Source organism: Lepidochelys kempii, chromosome 1, assembly GCF_965140265.1.
Source record: "Lepidochelys kempii isolate rLepKem1 chromosome 1, rLepKem1.hap2, whole genome shotgun sequence".
Lineage (NCBI taxonomy): Eukaryota > Metazoa > Chordata > Testudines > Cheloniidae > Lepidochelys > Lepidochelys kempii.
This window is the reverse complement of record NC_133256.1, coordinates 311,726,003-311,744,143: the sequence shown is the minus strand read 5'-3', so window position 1 is coordinate 311,744,143 and position 18,141 is coordinate 311,726,003. Positions and strand designations below refer to the sequence as shown.

The window sequence follows — 18,141 nt, the reverse complement described above, 5'->3', positions numbered from 1 at the left end:
CACCGGGCAGGGGTGCACAGTCCCAGCTGCAGCCCCTGGTGGAAGCCAGGGGGATGAGGCGCTTAGCCCCAGCTGCATCCTCTGCCAAGCCTGGGAAACTGGGTGGCTCGGGCGCATGCCCTGGCTGCAGCCCCTAGCCTGGCTGCAGCCCCCAGAGGAAGCCACAGGGCTGAGGATGCAGGGTCCTGATTCCAGCCAGCCCAGTGGCAGGGCAGGGGCGCACAGTCCCATCTCCTCCTCCTGAAGCCCTAGAAGTCATGGAAGCCAGGCAAAGTCACGGAATCCATGACCACCGTGACCTCCATGACTAAATCGTAGCCTCAGTTATGATCAATCTAATCAGTGGTTTAGTGTTTTGGGGGCTGCAATGAACAATGAAGGCAGATAACTAGAAAAGGGGAAACCTTCTGAAATCCACATTAGAAAATTCAATGTGTCTTCAGAGAGTCTTAGAAAATGAAGAGAACCTGAAAAAATAAATGATCACATGTCAGTGATGAGACTTTAATTCCTGTGGGTGTCTACATGATTACAAAATGTGAAACTGTTAATAATGTCACATACAGTATTAAAAACAATAAAAGCTATGTGTCTAGAAGTACGCTATGTTAACTAAACTTCTGTATATACTGCTAACTAGAACTGATCAAGAATTTTTCAACAGGACTTTTTTTTGGAATATGCTAATTTATCAAAATGAAAACTTTTTGAAGGAAAGGTTGGTTTTGATGAATTTTTCAGCTTGAAGTTTTAAAATGGTTGAAACATTTCATTTTGACAGTTTTTGAAATGAAAAAATCTGTTTTTCTGATTTCAAATGACATTTTGTTTTGAAATGTAAGCTAATTATAGTACCAAAATAAAAATAAAAAAATAGTCAAAATAGAAATGAAAAGTTTCAAAATTACCCAAGGGAAACATTTTGCTTGACTTGAACTGATTTTATTATTTGGTTCATACGTATTTTTGAGATTTTGACTTTTTGTCCTTATTCAGAATAGGGAAAATGTTTGAAATCTCAAAAATGTTCACAGGATGGGAAAACCATTTCCTGTCCTGCTCTGCTGTGAAGTATTCTCACAGTCCATTATTTGGTGAACTAGCACAAGCAGGCACAATCCCTACAAAAAAAAAAGTTACAGCAGACACAAGTTCATTAAATCAAAGAATGGCATCTATTGATTGATGGAGAATACTCAGTCCGTTCACATCCTTCTGCTTGCATTGCTGTTGCTTTCCCAATTTTCCCTCTCAACGAGTCAGGAAAAGACAAATTCAACCCTTAACTTCTTCTCAGAATTGCTTCTTATTTGGCATCTTTCCTGTGTGAAGCACTTTTAGAGGCTATTTGTGAACTTAGTCACCCACTCAGCCAACATACTAACTCTATTATGATATATTTCGTTAGAAAAAACTAACAAAATTATCATCACCTTAATATCTGAACAACTTAATATGCTAGCCAACATTATATTATTTTGTCCAAGATGTATTTACATTGTTGTCTCTGTGAAGATAAAATTCTGCAGTCCTCTTGAGTGCGATGGGAATTTTGCCTGAATATACAGTGCAAGATCACAAACTGTAGAGCTCATTAATGAAATCTTTAAAAAATTCTGCTGCAAGATTTATAGTGTTGTATTCTTTCATTAAGGCTCTATTATATGTAGAAAGATGCCCTGTAGACCTTAGTTTCTAGCTATAAATGAAAATGTTGTAACTTGATACCCATGGCTTAATAAAAACAATGTTTGATAATAATGACTACTAAAGGTGTGACTTTTTTGTGAGTGGTTACCATATTTATAGCATTGACGATATGCACCATTTTACAGCTATACATTAATATTTACTTTGGGAAGTACAGCGTAGTCAAATTTTACAGCCAATTTAAGTTGATGAGTCACTGTCATCTTTGTAAATTACTGTTTTAGATGTTTGAGAATGCTAGCAAGAGAAAACTGGTGAAAATCTCAAGAAGAATGACCTGAACATAAACATGATTTGCAGTTTTCCTGTTGCGCTTAATCATGGAAAGCATAGATCTTTGGTGTCAAATATTTGGTTTAAGAGCTACTTGCTAAAGGTCTTTAGCATCTTTGAAACAGAGTAATCCTATTATGTCATTCTCCCACCTTTAATTAAGAAAACGCGTACAGTACTACTAAAATAATAAAACTGTTTCTAAATTTATGGTGGTAAAGTGATTTATGACCACATATTTTTGAGGAATAAAAATGAAAGATTATAGCAAATAGGGGCTGTTTATATAAATCCCATGTGCATGGATAAGAAACTAGATTTCTGAATAATGAGCATTCATAATCTAAGATAGGGGAATTGGACTACGTATTTTTCTTTAATTGTTTAGCAAAAAGAAAGTTTGCTGTTTGCACATTTGTGCCATTGATTTAGTTTCATAAATGTTTGTGAATTTCAATGTTTTATGCCCTAATATTTATTTCTAGAGCATAAATTTTAAATGTGCATGCTTGAGTATTTGCAAGGAAGAGCTTGTAAACTCATCCAGTCAGAGAACAGGTGCAGTACCATGTGATTTACCCCCCAATCACTAAGTAACACAGCTTGGAAAGTGTCTATCCGATTGCTTACAATCAATCCAAAACGTGCCCAAAATGTATGTTATTTCAAAGAACTAGTACCTTTGAAGAAACTGCAATGTTCTCACTAATATTCCATTAGTAGATAAGGAAGGTAGTGAGCTGGTTTTCAGAGGTACTGGGTATCCACATTTCCCACAGAAGTCTATAGGACAAGCAGGCCCTCAGCACCACTGATTGTCAAATTATAAATTTGTCCAGCTCTACAGAGTCGTCTAATCTTCTCTGTGTTCTGTGTACCATAGGAAAATTGCATTGCAGGCCTGTGGGATTAATAGAATAAATGCTTGCAGGTATAATCCCTGGCTATTTTTCAGTTAATCTTTGTTTACGTGATGTATCTTTACAACTAAAAAGAAAATGATTCAACACAGAGATATGGCAGGTCTGAGAGACCTTATGCTCAATGTATTAACAGACATAAATAATATACTTGTTTTATTTAAGATAAAATGGAACAAAATAGATATTTTCAAGAAATGTTTTTTCTGTTTAGAAAATTGAATATAGTGGGCAAAATAAGTGGAAAGAAATCAATGATGCAGGAAGTAACCTTTGTTGTTTTGAAAACACTCTTGAAAGAATTTGAATGGAATGGTGGCTGACTGAATATGCTGGTAATTAACAGATCTGTGAATGAAATCTTGGCCCCATTGAAGTCAGCGGGAGTGTTGCCACTGATGTCAGTGATCCAGGATTTCACCCTGGTATTTGGAGAAATTTTAATTCCTTTGATGTCAAAGGCAAAATTTCAATAAACTTCATGATATCTTGATATCTACTTACATTAACTAATTTTCCCTTCCATATTTTGCTAATTCTTGCTTAAAATATCAATCTCTGTCTAAGACATAGAAATCATAGAAATGTAGGACTTGAAGGGACCCCAATAGATCATCTAGTTCTGTCCACTGCATTGAGTCAGGACTAAGTATTATCTAGACCATCCATGACAGGTGTTTGTCTATTCTATTCTTAAAAACCTCCAATGACGGAGATTCCACAACTTCCCTAGGTAATTTGTTCCAGTGCTTAACTACCCTTACAGTTAGAAATTTTTTCCTAATGTCTAACCTAAATCTCCCTTGCTGCAGTTTCAGCTCATTACTTCTTGTCCTGTGCTCAGTGGTTAAGGAGAACAATTTATCATGCACTTCTTTATAATAATCATTTACACATTTGAAGACTGTTATCACATCCCCCTTCAGTCTTCTCATCTCCAGACTAAACAAACCCAGGATTTTTCATTTTTTCCTCATTGGTCATATTTTTAGACCTTTAATAATTTGTGTTGCTCTCCTCTGGAATTTCTTGAATTTGTCGATATCTTTTCTGAACCGTGGTGCCCAGAACTGGATAAAATACTCCAGTTGAGACCTTATCATTGTTGAGTGGAGTGGAAGAATTCATTCTTGTGTCTTGCTTACAACATTCCTGTTAAAATATTACAGAATGATGTCTGGTGTTTTTTTGCAACAGTATTACACTGTTGATTCATATTTAGTTTGTGATCCATTATAAACTTCAAATCTTTTTCTGCACTACTCCTGCCTAGGCAGTCATTTCCCATTTTGTATTTGTGCAATTGAGTATTCCTTCCTAACAGTAGTACTTTGCATTGTCCTTATTGAATTTCATCGTATTTATTACAGATCATTTCTCCAGTTTGTCAAGATAATTTTGAATTCTAATCCTGCCCTCCAAAGTGCTTGCAACCCCTCCCAGCTTGGTATCACTCACAAACTTTATACGTGTACGCTCTATGCCATTATACAAATAATTTATGAAGCTATTGAATTTCGGACAGATCCCTCCAGGACCCCACTCAATATTCCCTTCCAGCTTAATTTTGAACCATTGATAACTACACTCAGTGTATGGTTTTCCAACCAGTTGCACACCTACCTCATAGTAGGTTTGTTTAGGCTATATTTCTCTGGTTTGTTGATGAGAAGGTCATGTGACACAATATCGAAAGTTACTAAAGTTGAGCTTTATCACATCTGCTGCTTCTTCCCATCCACGAGGCTTGTTATCTTGTCAAAGAAGGATATTAGGTTGGTTTGATGTGATTTGTTCTTGAAAAACGCATGTTGACTGTTACTTATCACCTTATTTTTTCTAGGTGCTTAGAAATTGATTGTTTCCTCCGTTATCTTTCTGGGTACCAAAGTTAAGATGACTGTTCTATAATTCCCTGGATTGTCGTTATTCCCCATTTTATAGATAGGTACTATGTTTGCCCTTTTCCAGTCCTCTGGGATCTTTCTCATCCTCTGTGAGTTCTCAGAGATAATCGCTAATGGCTCAGAAATCTCTTCAGCCAGTTCCTTAGGTATTCTAGGGTGAATTTCATCAGCCCTTGCATATTTTAAGACATATAACTTGTCTAAGTAATTCTTAATTTGTTCTTTTCCTGTTTTAGCCTTGGATGCTATCCCATTTACACTGATGTTCACTATGTTAGTTGTCAGATCACTGCTAACTTTTCTGGTAAAAATTGAAACAAAAATGGCATTTAACACTTTGGCCATTGCTGCATTTTCTGTTATTGTCTTTCCCTCCTCACTGAATAATGGGCCTACCCTGTCCTTGGTCTTCCTCTTGTTTCTAATGCATTTATAGAATCTTTTCTTGTTACCCTTTATATTCCTTGCTAGTTTAATCTCATTTTGTGCCTTGGTCTTTCTAACTTTATCCCTACTTGCTTGTTTTGTTTTTTTATATATATTCATCCTTTGTATTTTGACCTAGTTTCAGTTTTTGTATGACTCTTTTTTGAGTTTCAGGTCACTGAAGATTTTTTGGTTAAGTCAGTGTGGTTTCTGACCATACTTCCTATCTTTCCTTCTCATTGGGATAGTTTGCTCTTATGCACTTAATAATATCTCTTTAAAAACCAGCCAGTTCTCCTAAATTCTTTTTTCCCTTAGAGTTGCTTCGCATGGACTCTTACCTACTAATTCTCTGAGTTTGCTATAGTCGGTCTTCTTGAAGTCTATTCTCTTTATTATGTTGTTTTCCCTCCTACCATTCCTTAGAGCAGGGGTGCTGGAACAGTTTGTATAGTGGGGGTTCTGAGAGCCATTGAACCAAACTGTAAACTCTGTATATGATGGAAACCACTTCAAGCCACGGGGTGCGGCAGCACCCCTTGTTCTTGCACCTGTGTCTTAGAGTCGTGAACTCTATCACTTCATGATCAATTTCACCCAAGCTGCCTTCCACTTGCAAATTTTCAACCAGTTCCTCCCTGTTTGTCAGAATCAAATCTAGAAAAGCCTCTCCTCTAGTTGCTTTCTCCACCTTCTGAAATAAAAAAAATATTTCCAGTCCATTCCAAGAACTTGTTGGATGCTCTGCTGTATTATTTTCCCCACAGATGTCTCAGTCGCTGAAGTCCCCCATCACCACCAAGTCCTGTGTTTTGGATGATTTTGTTAGTTATTTAAATAAAACTTCATCTACCTCTTCTTCTTGGTTAAGTGTCCTCTGCCCATCCTAACCACCCATACCTCAAGCTACTTCATGTGATCCATGTGCGCACTCATTTGGTCTGAATTTTTTTCTATGGAAAATAAAGGCTTTATGAGAAAAAGAAGCAAATAAATTAGAATAAGATACAGGATTCTCAATTTGAGAAATAACTTAGTGTTAAATATAGGGAAAAGACTTCAAAATAGGCATTCTTAAACAGAGAAACAGATGGTAGCAGCACTTGGCAAATATTCACCTTCTTTTCAACATGGTTAAATAATGTTTATCAAACAATAGATGTAGATAAAAATCAAGGTATTCACTAAATTTCATTTAAACCAGAATGGCAAGCTGCTGTAAAAGTGTCCTATAAATAACAGTAACCAACTGTTCAATGGGAGTCAGTAAGCCAGAAAGAGAGATTTTGGAAATACAAATCTACTTTTTTTTTCTATTTTTCTTGTAATCAAATATTTTCTCCTCTTTCCCAGCCCAGAACTCAATATACAGTTTATAAACCTGGCTTAGTGTATAATGATTAGAGGTGAAACCAGATGGCCATATTTTATCTTGTTTAATTTGTTCCACTGATGGATATCTGGGCCCTAATTTGATCTATCAATTGACTCTAATTGTTTTTGATGAACTCTAGGAATTCACATAGGATTATGCACATACGCACAAAGTGATCTGACTCTTTTTTTTCTTTCTTTTCCATAGGCTTGGAAAGAATTGCTAGAGATTCAGCCTATGAGCAAGAAGGAAAGGTCCAGTTTGTAATTGATGCTGTATATTCCATGGCCTATGCACTACATAGCATGCATAAAGATCTCTGTCCTGGCTATATTGGTCTGTGTCCAAGGATGAGCACGATTGATGGTAAAGAGCTACTTAGTTATATCCGGGCTGTAAACTTTAATGGTAAGTTATAAGCATTTTTTTCTTCTTCTCTAAATGCTTCAGAAGTGACAGGATTTCTTCTATATATAGGACACTTTCAGTCACAGTGGAAAACACAGGATTAGAAGCAGTTCTCTTTTTAATCAGAAGTGTGAATTTTCCCACCTGCTTTGAAACCCCATCGTAACATTAAGCTGCCGCTAAAAGAGGCAGACATTTAAAAATAAGAATCTGTCAATCAAACTATTCTGGTGGAAAACTGCTATTATAGAAACAACTAGAGGACTCATGCAGTCCTACTGGCAGATTAAATTCCTGTGATGGTGCTTGTCTGTGCATTTGTTAAGGAATGAATTGTGGAAAATGCCTTTTTGCAAATTATTTTATTTTAAAATCAGTTTAATGATTTTCCTACAATAGTGAATAATTTGGAGGTTGCTTTGTATTTACATATTTAAAACTTGATTAAATAATTTCTAACCCTTCTGGGTTCTGTTCTGTGTCATTGGTTTTGATTCAGTGATGTAGTCAATTTTAAGCCATGCACGGTGTTAAAAAAACAAACCAAAAAATCCCAACAAAAACCACCACCACAACAACCTACACTGCATAAGCTTCTGTTCAGCTGGGATCTGCCTGCTGGAGAAATATAGTTATGGATGCTTATGCCACTGTCAGAAGAGGCTGCTAAAGAATATACCTAATTTATAGGTATTAAATTTAAAAGAACAGAATTACTTCATGGCAAAACAAAGTTACTGACAATGTATGTTCTTTCATGAAAGTCATAATTGTTGTAATTACATCTGTCATTATTTTTAAATGAATTGATATGGTGTTCTTCACTGGATTCCCCCCGCACACCCACATTTGGCTGTAATCCACATAACAGACATGCCTCCTAACCATACACAGAGTAGCACTGTCTATCACAATATACTCCAATGACCTCAGCTGCCAGCCTTTTATAAAACAGCACAAGGTCATTTTCAATTTAGCTTCCAAGTGGAAGCTGTTTTTGCTTCAGGTAATAAACCAGACCATTTGGTTGATATGAACATTGTCCATAGTTTGCAATATATTTATTCTTTCCTAAAAGATTTTTCTTTTTTCGTCCTCTGAAATTTCCTTGTACAGGGAATCCTTGTCTCATTCAAGTGGGTTTGAATGATTCTTTAATGATTGTAAAGAAAACCTTGAGCAAAATAGGTAACTCACAAATGGGGAGTGTTATGATGACAAAGTATGCAGGATATTGAAAGGTTTGCCATGATGTTTCCAATAAATATTCTTTTGAATCTAAGTTGCTAAGGCATAAAGAAAGTGATCCATTTTCATTTGGTTGGTGTAGAAGTTTAGCATAAAAACATAAGCTGTACAGTTTATTTCAAACCACTCTTACCCTAAAGATTGATGTATATGATTAATACCTGTTGTGATTTCTCTGGTCTGCTGTAACTGTTGCTGTAAATACAAGGAGATGAAATGTGGCGTGTTTTATAAGTATCATGATGGACATGAGAACATTTTATCTTTTTTTTACATTAGTGATTTATCAGAAGTGGAAAAAAATGCAGATGAGGTCAGTTTTTCAAACCCTAAGAAATAATTGTGTTAATTAATCCCTTATATTGGTTTAGTCCACATACTCTATTAAAGGTAAACTGCGCTTTTCAGCCCTTTGGTCTGTGGAACTCATACTGAGGTCAGACAAATAGTGTGCAGGAGAATTTGAGGACCAAATTCAGCCTCTTCTCTAAGTGTAGAGGTTCCCTAGGAAGTGGAATTGATGTGGTTCTGAGGGTACTGTGCAGGGAAAAGTGGACACAAGGCTGTGTGGGCCAGGACCAGAAGACTTATATGAATCTTTCCATCATTTAACTGTTGTGGTGGTGATAGTAGGGGAAGCTGAATAAGGGCCTTAAGCAGCTACAGCCATTGGTCTGGAGAAGATATGGGGAAAGCAGTGGACGTGGTATACCTTGACTTTAGCAAAGCTTTTGATACGGTCTCCCGCAGTATTTGTGCCAGCAAGCTAAAGAAGTATGGGCTGGATGAATGGACTATAAGGTGGATAGAAAGCTGGCTAGATTGTCGGGCTCAATGGGTGGTGATCAATGGCTCCATGTCTAGTTGGCAGCCGGTATCAAATGGAGTACCCCAGGGTCAGTCCTGGGGTCAGTTTTGTTCAACAACTTCATTAATGATCTGGAGGATGGGATGGATTTCACCCTCAGCAAGTTCGCGAATGACAGTAAGCTGTGGAGAGAGGTAGATACGCTGGAGGGTAGGGATAGGGTCCAGAGGGACCTAGACAAATTGGAGGATTGGACCAAAAGAAATCGGATGAGGTTCAACAAGGACAAGTGCAGAGTCCTGCACTTAGGATGGAAGAATCTCATGCACTGCTACAGGCTGGGGACTGACTGGCTAAGCAGCAGTTCTGCAGAAAAGGACCTGGGGATTACAGAGGATGAGAAACTGGATATGAGTCAACAGTGTGCCCTTGTTGCCAAGAAGGCTAACGGAATATTGGGCTGCATTAGTAGGAGCATTGCCGGCAGATTGAGGGAAGTGATTATTCCCCTCTATTTGGCACTGGTGAGGCTACATCTGGAGTATTGCATCCAGTTTTGGGGGCCCCACTACACAAGGGATGTGGACAAATTGGAGAGAGTCCAGTAGAGGGCAACAAAAATTATTAGGGGCTGGGGCACATGACTTCTGAAGAAAGGCTGAGAGAACTGGGGTTATTTAGTGTGCAGAAGAGAAGAGTGAGGGGGGATTGATTGCAGTCTTCAACTATCTGAAGGGGGGTTCCAAGGAGGATGGAGCTAGGCTGTTCTCAGTGGTGGCAGATGACAGAACAAGGAGCAATGGTCACAAGTTGCAGTGGGGGAGGTGTAGGTTGGATATTAGGAAAAACTATTTCACTAGGAGGGTAGTGAAACACTGGAATGGGCTACTTAGGGAGGTGGTAGAATCTCCACCCTTAGAGGTTTTTAAGACCTGCCTTGACCAAGCCCTCGCTGGGATGATTTAGTTGGGGTTGGTTCTGCTTTGAGCAGGGGGTTGGGCTAGATGACCTCCTGAAGTCTCTTCCAACCCTAATGTTCTATGATTCTATGAGTCTCAGTCGCTGGAAAAGCTCCAGAGACTCTGTAGAAAGTACCTGGATCTGCCCTACATGCATGTAGGATGCTGAGCTCTCACTTTGGCCAGTAACATATTTCAAAAAGAACGAGGAGTACTTGTGGCACCTTAGAGACTAACAAATTTATTTGAGCATAAGCTTTCGTGGACTAAAACCCACTTCATCGGATGCATGCAGTGGAAAATACAGTAGAAGATATATATATATATATATATATATATATATATATATATATGTGTGTGTGTGTATATATATATATACACACACACAGAGATCATGAAAAAATGGGTGTTCCCATACCCACTATAAGAAGAGTGATCAGTTAAGGTGAGCTATTACCAGCTGGAGAAAAAAAACTTTTGTAGTGATAATCAGGATGGCCCATTTCCAACAGTTGACAAGAAGGTATGAGTTACAGTAGGGGGAAAAATAAGCATGTGGAAATAGTTTACTTTGTGTAATGACCCATCCACTCCCAGTCTTTATTCAAGCCTAATTTAATGGTGTCCAGTTTGAAAATTAATTCCAATTCAGCAGTTTTTCATTGGAGTCTGTTTTTGAAGTTTTTTTGTTGTAAGATTGCGACTTTTAGGTCTGTACTCAAGTGCCCAGGGAGATTGAAGTGTTCTCCAACTGGTTTTTGAATGTTATAATTCTTGACGTCTGATTTGTGTCCATTTATTCTTTTACGTAGAGACTGTAAAAGACCTGCACATCTACCAATGTGATATATGCCATCATGTGCCAGCATTGCCCCTCTGCCATGTACATTGGCCAAACCGGACAGTCTCTACGCAAAAGAATAAATGGACACAAATCAGACGTCAAGAATTATAACGTTCAAAAACCAGTCAGAGAACACTTCAGTCTCGCTGGGCACTCAATTACAGATCTAAAAGTCTCAATACTACAACTAAAAAACTTCAAAAACAGACTCCAACGAGAAACTGCTGTATTGGAATTAATATTCAAACTGGACACCATTAAATTAGGCTTGAATAAAGACTGGGAGTGGATGGGTCATTACACAAAGTAAAACCATTTCCCCATTTGCTCCCCCCCCCCGCTGTTACTCACACCTTCTTGTCAACTGTTGGAAGTGGGCCATCCTGATTATCTCTACAAAAAGTTTTTTTTTCTTCTGCTGATAATAGCTCACCTTAACTGATCAGTCTCATTATAGTGGGTATGGCAACACCCATTCCTACTGTATTTTCCACTTCAGGCATCTGATGAAGTTGGTTTTAACCCACAAAAGCTTATGCTCAAATAAATTTGTTTGTCTCTAAGATGCCACAAGTACTCCTCGTTCTTTTTGCTGAAACAGACTAACACGGCTACCTCTCTGAAACCTAACACATCTCAGACACCTTCATGGACCTTCTGTTGTGGCTGAGATATGTACATGTGAAATATTATAGTCTGAACTACAAGAATTTAAATGTAACAAAGTGCCCATGCCAGTAAATGCAAAATAAATTTATTTTTATATTATTAAATTTATTTTTAATTATTTAAATAATTTTATGTATTAAAGCTCTTGATTCTAGAAAGCTTAGAAACAAATGCTGGGGTTGGTCATAAGGAACGCACTCTGCCTTAAAAAGTCCTTAAATATTTTAATAAGGAAATGGGTGGAAAAGGGGAAAAAAGGGGATGGCACATATCTCCAAGGGATTTTGCTAGCCTCTTATCTGAGAGAAGGTCACTTGTGATGGTGGCTGCAGTGTGGGGAAGTACATTTCACATTCAGACAAAATACAGTCTATAAAATACTAAGGAAATAATCTGCAGAGATGTGTTCCTGTGACCCACAAGCATAAAAGGTGGTATTTTAGTTACTTTCATAAAAATTGCCAGTATTCTTGTTGGTAAATAGTACATAAATATACTGAAAGCAACATTAGGGGGGAAAAAGGCAGAAAGTTAGAGCCTGATCTTGCAAGCTCTCCGATGTAGAGCTCACACTGATTTCAGATGGCTCTTCCTGCTGGGAAGGCTGACAGAATCAGGCCCAGTTTTGCAAGAATGTAGCAATTTTCAATATCCAGGGATGATGGGTATTTTACCATCTATGTAGATTATTTTTTGGTTTGACTTGAGAGTATCCCTGTTCTGTTATGTCCAGACTGTTTAGATGTTGGGTCACTTTCTCCTCTCTATTACTCCCATGCAACCATATTGACCTCAGTGGGATATCCTGGTGTAACTGCTATTAGTATATTGTCACACTGAGTCCTATAGATATGGGTTTGTTAAAATTGATTAAACATAATGAATTATGTGAAGAATACCTTCAAAGCACCCAGAAAGCTTTGATGAACAGGGAAGAATATAACTTTCTGTTACCTGGAGATAATTATTCGGCTTTTGAATGCAGGTAATCAGTCTTAAAAGTGTTTATTTTTGACGCCTCTTTGTTTACTTATATTTATATTGCAAAGAAGATTTTATTCCCCTGAAGGATTCATCCATGTAATATTCTGTGACACTTTCATGACAGCAGGGTCATCATAATCTCCAGAGCACAGTGTATTGATGTAATTGATATGACATTAGTTTCTGCTTAGATGAACTTCCACAAGTTATATTTTAAACCCAGAATATCACATAGCAGAATGTGATCGTAACGGGGATAGCACCTTTACACTTGTAATGGGAATGAGGAAATTTGATGGATGTGTCAGCTTGGCATATGAATCCACTTTAATGAATTGTTCAACCTTTTCTGGAATGCATGAGTGGGTATTTGTTGTTCTTCTTCTTATTATTGTATTTGGTTCTTGGGACACCTACCAGTCAAACAAAACAAGCTATATTGAAAGAAAAATCAATTGCTTTTCATATATAGTGGAAGTTTAGTAGTTAATTTGGTTTGATAGGGAACCTTGAACAGCTATATTTTTACAGCATTTTGCAATGTCATCGGAAAATGCAGAGTTTGAGAAAGCTGGGAAATCCTAAGAGCCTTGTTTTATCTGCAGGCCAAAACTATGGCAGTATTGCCAATTCTTGTGAATTTTTTGACTAGTGATGGATTTTGGAGGGTTCTGGAACGTGTCTCATGATGACATGAAAAGCTCTAGCCTTTTAAGAAGAAACTTGGGCTCTCAACCCCACTTGACCGCTTAGGCTGAAAAGCCCAAGCTCCAGCCTAAGCTGGAATATCCACATTGCTATTTTTTTTTTTTTTTTGCACACTAGCTCAAACCCTGAAGTGTGAGTCTGTCTATCTGGGCTGGAAGGCTTGCTCCCATCCCAGTGTAGACATACCCTCAGTGGCTATCTGAAAGGGTGAAAGCGGGTGGTGGCTGGGCTCTGTGGTCACTGTCCCCTTCGCAATCCTCAATTCCTATACTAGGGATCAGCAACCTTTGGCGAGAAGCGGCGCGGATCGAGGGATGTGCTGGCTGCCACTTCTCACAGCCCCCATTGGCCTAGAGTGGCAAACCGCAGCCAGTGGGAGCTGTGATCCGCTGAACCTGTGGATGCGGCAGATAAACAAACCGGCCCGGCCAGCCACTGGGCTTAACCTGTCGTGCCACGTGCCAAAGGTTGCCGATCCCTGTCCTACACATAAAGTTGGGAGGGAAATAATACAACTCCAAGTTATACAATATATATCCCCTTTGTTGGCTGGTATTATACAAAATAGAGAGACAAGATGGGTGAGGTAATATCTTTTATTGTAACAACTTCTATTGGTGAGACAGAAGTTGGTCCAATAAAAGACATTACCTCACCCACCTTGTCTCCCTGGGACGAACATGGCTACAACAGCACTTCATTATACAAAATAAACAGAGGAATTTGAAGGGCACAATCCTGTGACATACTTAGTGCTTCTTGCAAGGAGCTAAACTCCCATTGAAGTCAGGAGGAGGCAATCACAACCTTGCCAGATCATACACATTTCTGAGGACATTTTGAAACATTTTTTAGAAAGTGATTAATCTGTGAACCTCCTGCCATACGTATAGGAAAAGCAGGAGGTGGATGCAATGGATATTTCTTTTGGGCAATGGTAAAACATACACACATAGTATAGATCAGATTGTCCTCTTTCATTGCTGTTCCTCTGCAAAAATAAAGCTAGAATTATGTAGCTGTCACCCTAAAGGTAAAGGTCATAATTCCCAATTTTCACATAACTTCTTTAATTATCAGGTTGAAGAATAGAATAATGTTCAGTCTTCCTTTAGCTTTATAGTTAGTGTGTTGTTATTATGTGGACCACCTGAACTGTTCTTTGCTAACCACCTTAATTTAAGTGTTCACATATTCAGTGCAGAAAACTACATTTCAAGAATGTTACATTTACATGGTTAAGCACTCAGGAAATGCCAAAACTATGGCTGCACCTTAACTCAATCCATTTTGCAAACCTTACAATACAGTGTTTAATTACACAATCATTAAGGGTAAGGTCGTGACGTGACCTGCATGCTCACGCATGGGAGTTCAGGAATGCAAGGATATTCCTTACTCTCCTGCATAGGCTAATGGCCCCAGGGGTCATGGCATGGGTGGAGATCAGCCTCCAAAGAACAGCGACTTTGCCTCCTTCACGGGTGGAATAGGAATAGGTCAGAAGGAACAGGGAATGGGAGGAGCATTGACTCTGCCAGCAGAGCAAGCTGAGCCAGTTCATAAGGAAAGAGTAATTGGCTACTAGTACAGTGCAATACCGTATGACAGTTTTTTTATAATACAACCTTAGATAACCAATTGTAGAATCTTGTAACATTTCTTTATTCTTTTTATACTTGAACTAATTTCTTAGTTATAGTTGGCCAGCATATCTTTATTGACTTAGATTTTGTAATATGGTAAATTATTTTTTGTCTGAGGTATTTATTTAATTAATTTTGTCAGCAAATGCACAAAAGATCATCCTTTGTTAAAAAAAAACAAACATGGAAAATTTCATCCTGAAACGTTAAAATGGTGAGCGACTGAAGGCAAGAATGGACATGAATATTCAAACCCACATATAATTGCAGCTGCTATCATGGAATTAATTTTTTTAAAAAGTAATTATATAAAGTATTTTTAGAAAAAATAAAGTAAATATTCATCTACAGAAGACAAATTTTAATGAATGAAGACAGAAATTTCAGAAAGGATTTTGAACGAACAAGTGAGCCATAACCATAGCATGAGCTGTTTGCATAATTCATATGCCACTCCAGTTACTTCCAGTTACTATTAGATTGACCTGAATCTTGAAATTCATTCAGTGTTAATATGCAGATCACACTTCATATCAAAACTTTTCTCAGATAAATCTTCACCCTCCATTGCTCTCCTCAAGTATACTCAAAACATGATGTTTCATTTGCAAATTGTTTTCCAATATTTGTGTTTTTATTAGGCATGAAAATATACTCTTGGCTTAAAACTCAGAAACTTTGAAAATCCAAGTCAAGTTTCATTTTCTCATGCATCAAATTGTTAATACATACTGTAGGAAGATTCATTGGATTCATTAAGGATCTACAACCTATCCTGAAGGACGACCCATCACTCTCACAGATCTTGGGAAACGGGCCAGTCCTTGCTTACAGACAGCCCCCCAACCTGAAGCAAATGATCACCAGCAACCACACACCACACAACAAAAGCACTAACCCAGGAACCTATCCTTGCAACAAATCCCATTGCCAACAGTGTCCACATATCTATTTGGGAGACACCAACATAGAGCCTAATCACATCAGCCACATTACCAGAGGCTCATTCACCTACTCATCTATGAATGTGATATATGCCATCATGTGCCAACAATACTCCTCTGCCATGTACATCGACCAGACTGGACAGTCTCTACGTAAAAGAATAAATGGACACAAATCAGACGTCAAGAATTATAACATTCAAAAACCAGTTGGAGAACACTTCAATCTCTTTGGTCACTCGATTACAGACCTAAAAGTGGCAATTCTTCAACAAAAAAACTTCAAAAACAGACTCCAATGAGAGACTGCTGAATTGGAATTAATTTGCAAACTGGATACAATTAACTTAGGTTTGAATAAAAACTGGGAGTGGATGGGTCATTACACAAAGTAAAACTATTTCCCCATGCTTATTTCCCCTCCCCCCCCGCTGTTACTCACACCTTCTTGTCAACTGCTGGAAATGGCCCACCTTGATTATCACTACAAAAGGTCTGTCCCCCGTCGTCGTCCCCCACCCACTCTCCTGTTGGTAATTGCTCACCTTACCTGATCACTCTTGTTACAGTCTACATTGTAAAAGTCATTGTTTCATGTTCTCTGTGTATATAAAATCTCCCCACTGTATTTTCCACTATATACATCCGATGAAGTGAGCTGTAGCTCACGAAAGCTTATGCTCAAATAAATTTGTTAGTCTCTAAGGTGCCACAAGTCCTCCTTTTCTTTTTTGCGGATACAGACTAACACAGCCGCTACTCTGAAATCAGTTAATACTGGAGTTTACTTTCTACATACACAGATGTTAGTTCTGGGAAAGTGCATCAACAGACATATACATACACACAAGTGAACATGAACAAGTTGAGGCTGGGTCTGAAATCAGGCTCTAATGTGAAAAAGACACCACTGAAAAAAAGAAATATTGAGGAAATCATGGTTTTAAATCAACACAGTTCATACACTGATTTTTAAAGAAGAAAACCTAGCACAATGGAAGAATTAATCCACATGATGTTTGGGGCCCAGTTCTGCAGGATGCCAGGTGCCTTCTGGAGGTGCTGAGTAATCTTAGCTCCCAGTAAAATTAGTGTGAGAAGAGGATACTTAGCATTTCATACGACTGGACTCTGTGATGGGATTTTCAAAACCATGTAGGTGATTTAGGAGTACAAGTTCCACTGAAAATCGCTGTGCTCCCAACTCACTTAGGCACTTTTGAAAATCCAACTCCAAAGAGTTACTACTACAGAAATAAAGGTTTGCTGTGGCAGCTCAAGACACCAAGAGTCTATATTTTCGAAAACAAATTATTCGTATTGCTGTTATTAAGTTGTAGTTCATTGGTTCCTACTGCCCACAGCCCTATTATGTTAGACACTGAAAAGCTTATAATCTAAGTATAAAATGAGAGACCACAGGTGGGTACAATAGGCAGATGGGAGAGCACAAGGTAACAGGGAAAAGGATCATCCATATTGTTCTTGCTGGCTTGTGCCAAACATCAGCTGAATCAATCAGTACCCTGGATATTGGACAAGCAAAGGGAAACCTGAGGACCGCAGGATGGCGAAGCAGCAGAAGAGGAAAGCCTATTAGCAGTGATACTAACACTTGTGATGTTATCACCAGTCTTGTGGTGATCTGTGTTCTTTTATAGCCCCAGCTCTGGAATCTGTTGATTACATAAGAAACTTAACTTTAGGGGTGTTTTTGCTTTTTTGGTTTTTTTTTAAGTTTCTAGCCATTATGGTTGCAGAGAAATGTTGGAAAGTATGACTGGTGTGTAAACGGAAAGCACAAAAACCAGAGGGCAAATAAAAAGGACCCCAAATTTATTATTTTAAATCTCATTTTTTGGGGGGGGGGAAGGGTTCTAACTTTAGATTTTTGAGTGCTTGAGACAGGCAATTCTGTATCAGCCTTTCCTTTTCACTATATAAGAGCAAGGTGGTATTATTATAATTATTAGCTTGTATCACAGAAACCTGATGTCCAGTTTTTCTGTCCTTCTGTGGTAAACTGGACAAGGATTAGATCTCTTAAAACCTTATTGGGAAACGTAGCAGGGGGTGACTCCAAATAAATTCAGTTCTGACATGCTAATTACTGTAATGGAATTAATCCAGCTGGGTATAATATTGTTCAGTGGTCTGAATCCCTCTTGCTGCTTTTATATAACGTGTGGTTTTAAGCTTTTACAGTGGACATAGTTTGGAGACACCGTGATTCTTAGATACCTAATGAACCTAGATGACTAGAATGATAGGTTGTGATAGAGTGGCATAGCATAAAACATTTTATTAACTCT

The 18,141-nt window shown here is 38.2% G+C and overlaps 1 protein-coding gene across 7 annotated transcripts in view; it reads left to right on the top strand.

Moving 5' to 3' along the window:
• Window positions 1–18,141, top strand: part of GRM8 (glutamate metabotropic receptor 8) — a 455,163-nt gene that overhangs the window by 279,939 nt on the left and 157,083 nt on the right. For all 7 annotated transcript variants that reach the window (XM_073328251.1, XM_073328250.1, XM_073328248.1 and 4 more), the window contains one exon: window positions 6,819–7,019. In XM_073328251.1, the coding sequence (XP_073184352.1) occupies window positions 6,819–7,019 (201 nt within the window). The remainder of the gene's footprint in view (window positions 1–6,818; window positions 7,020–18,141) is intronic.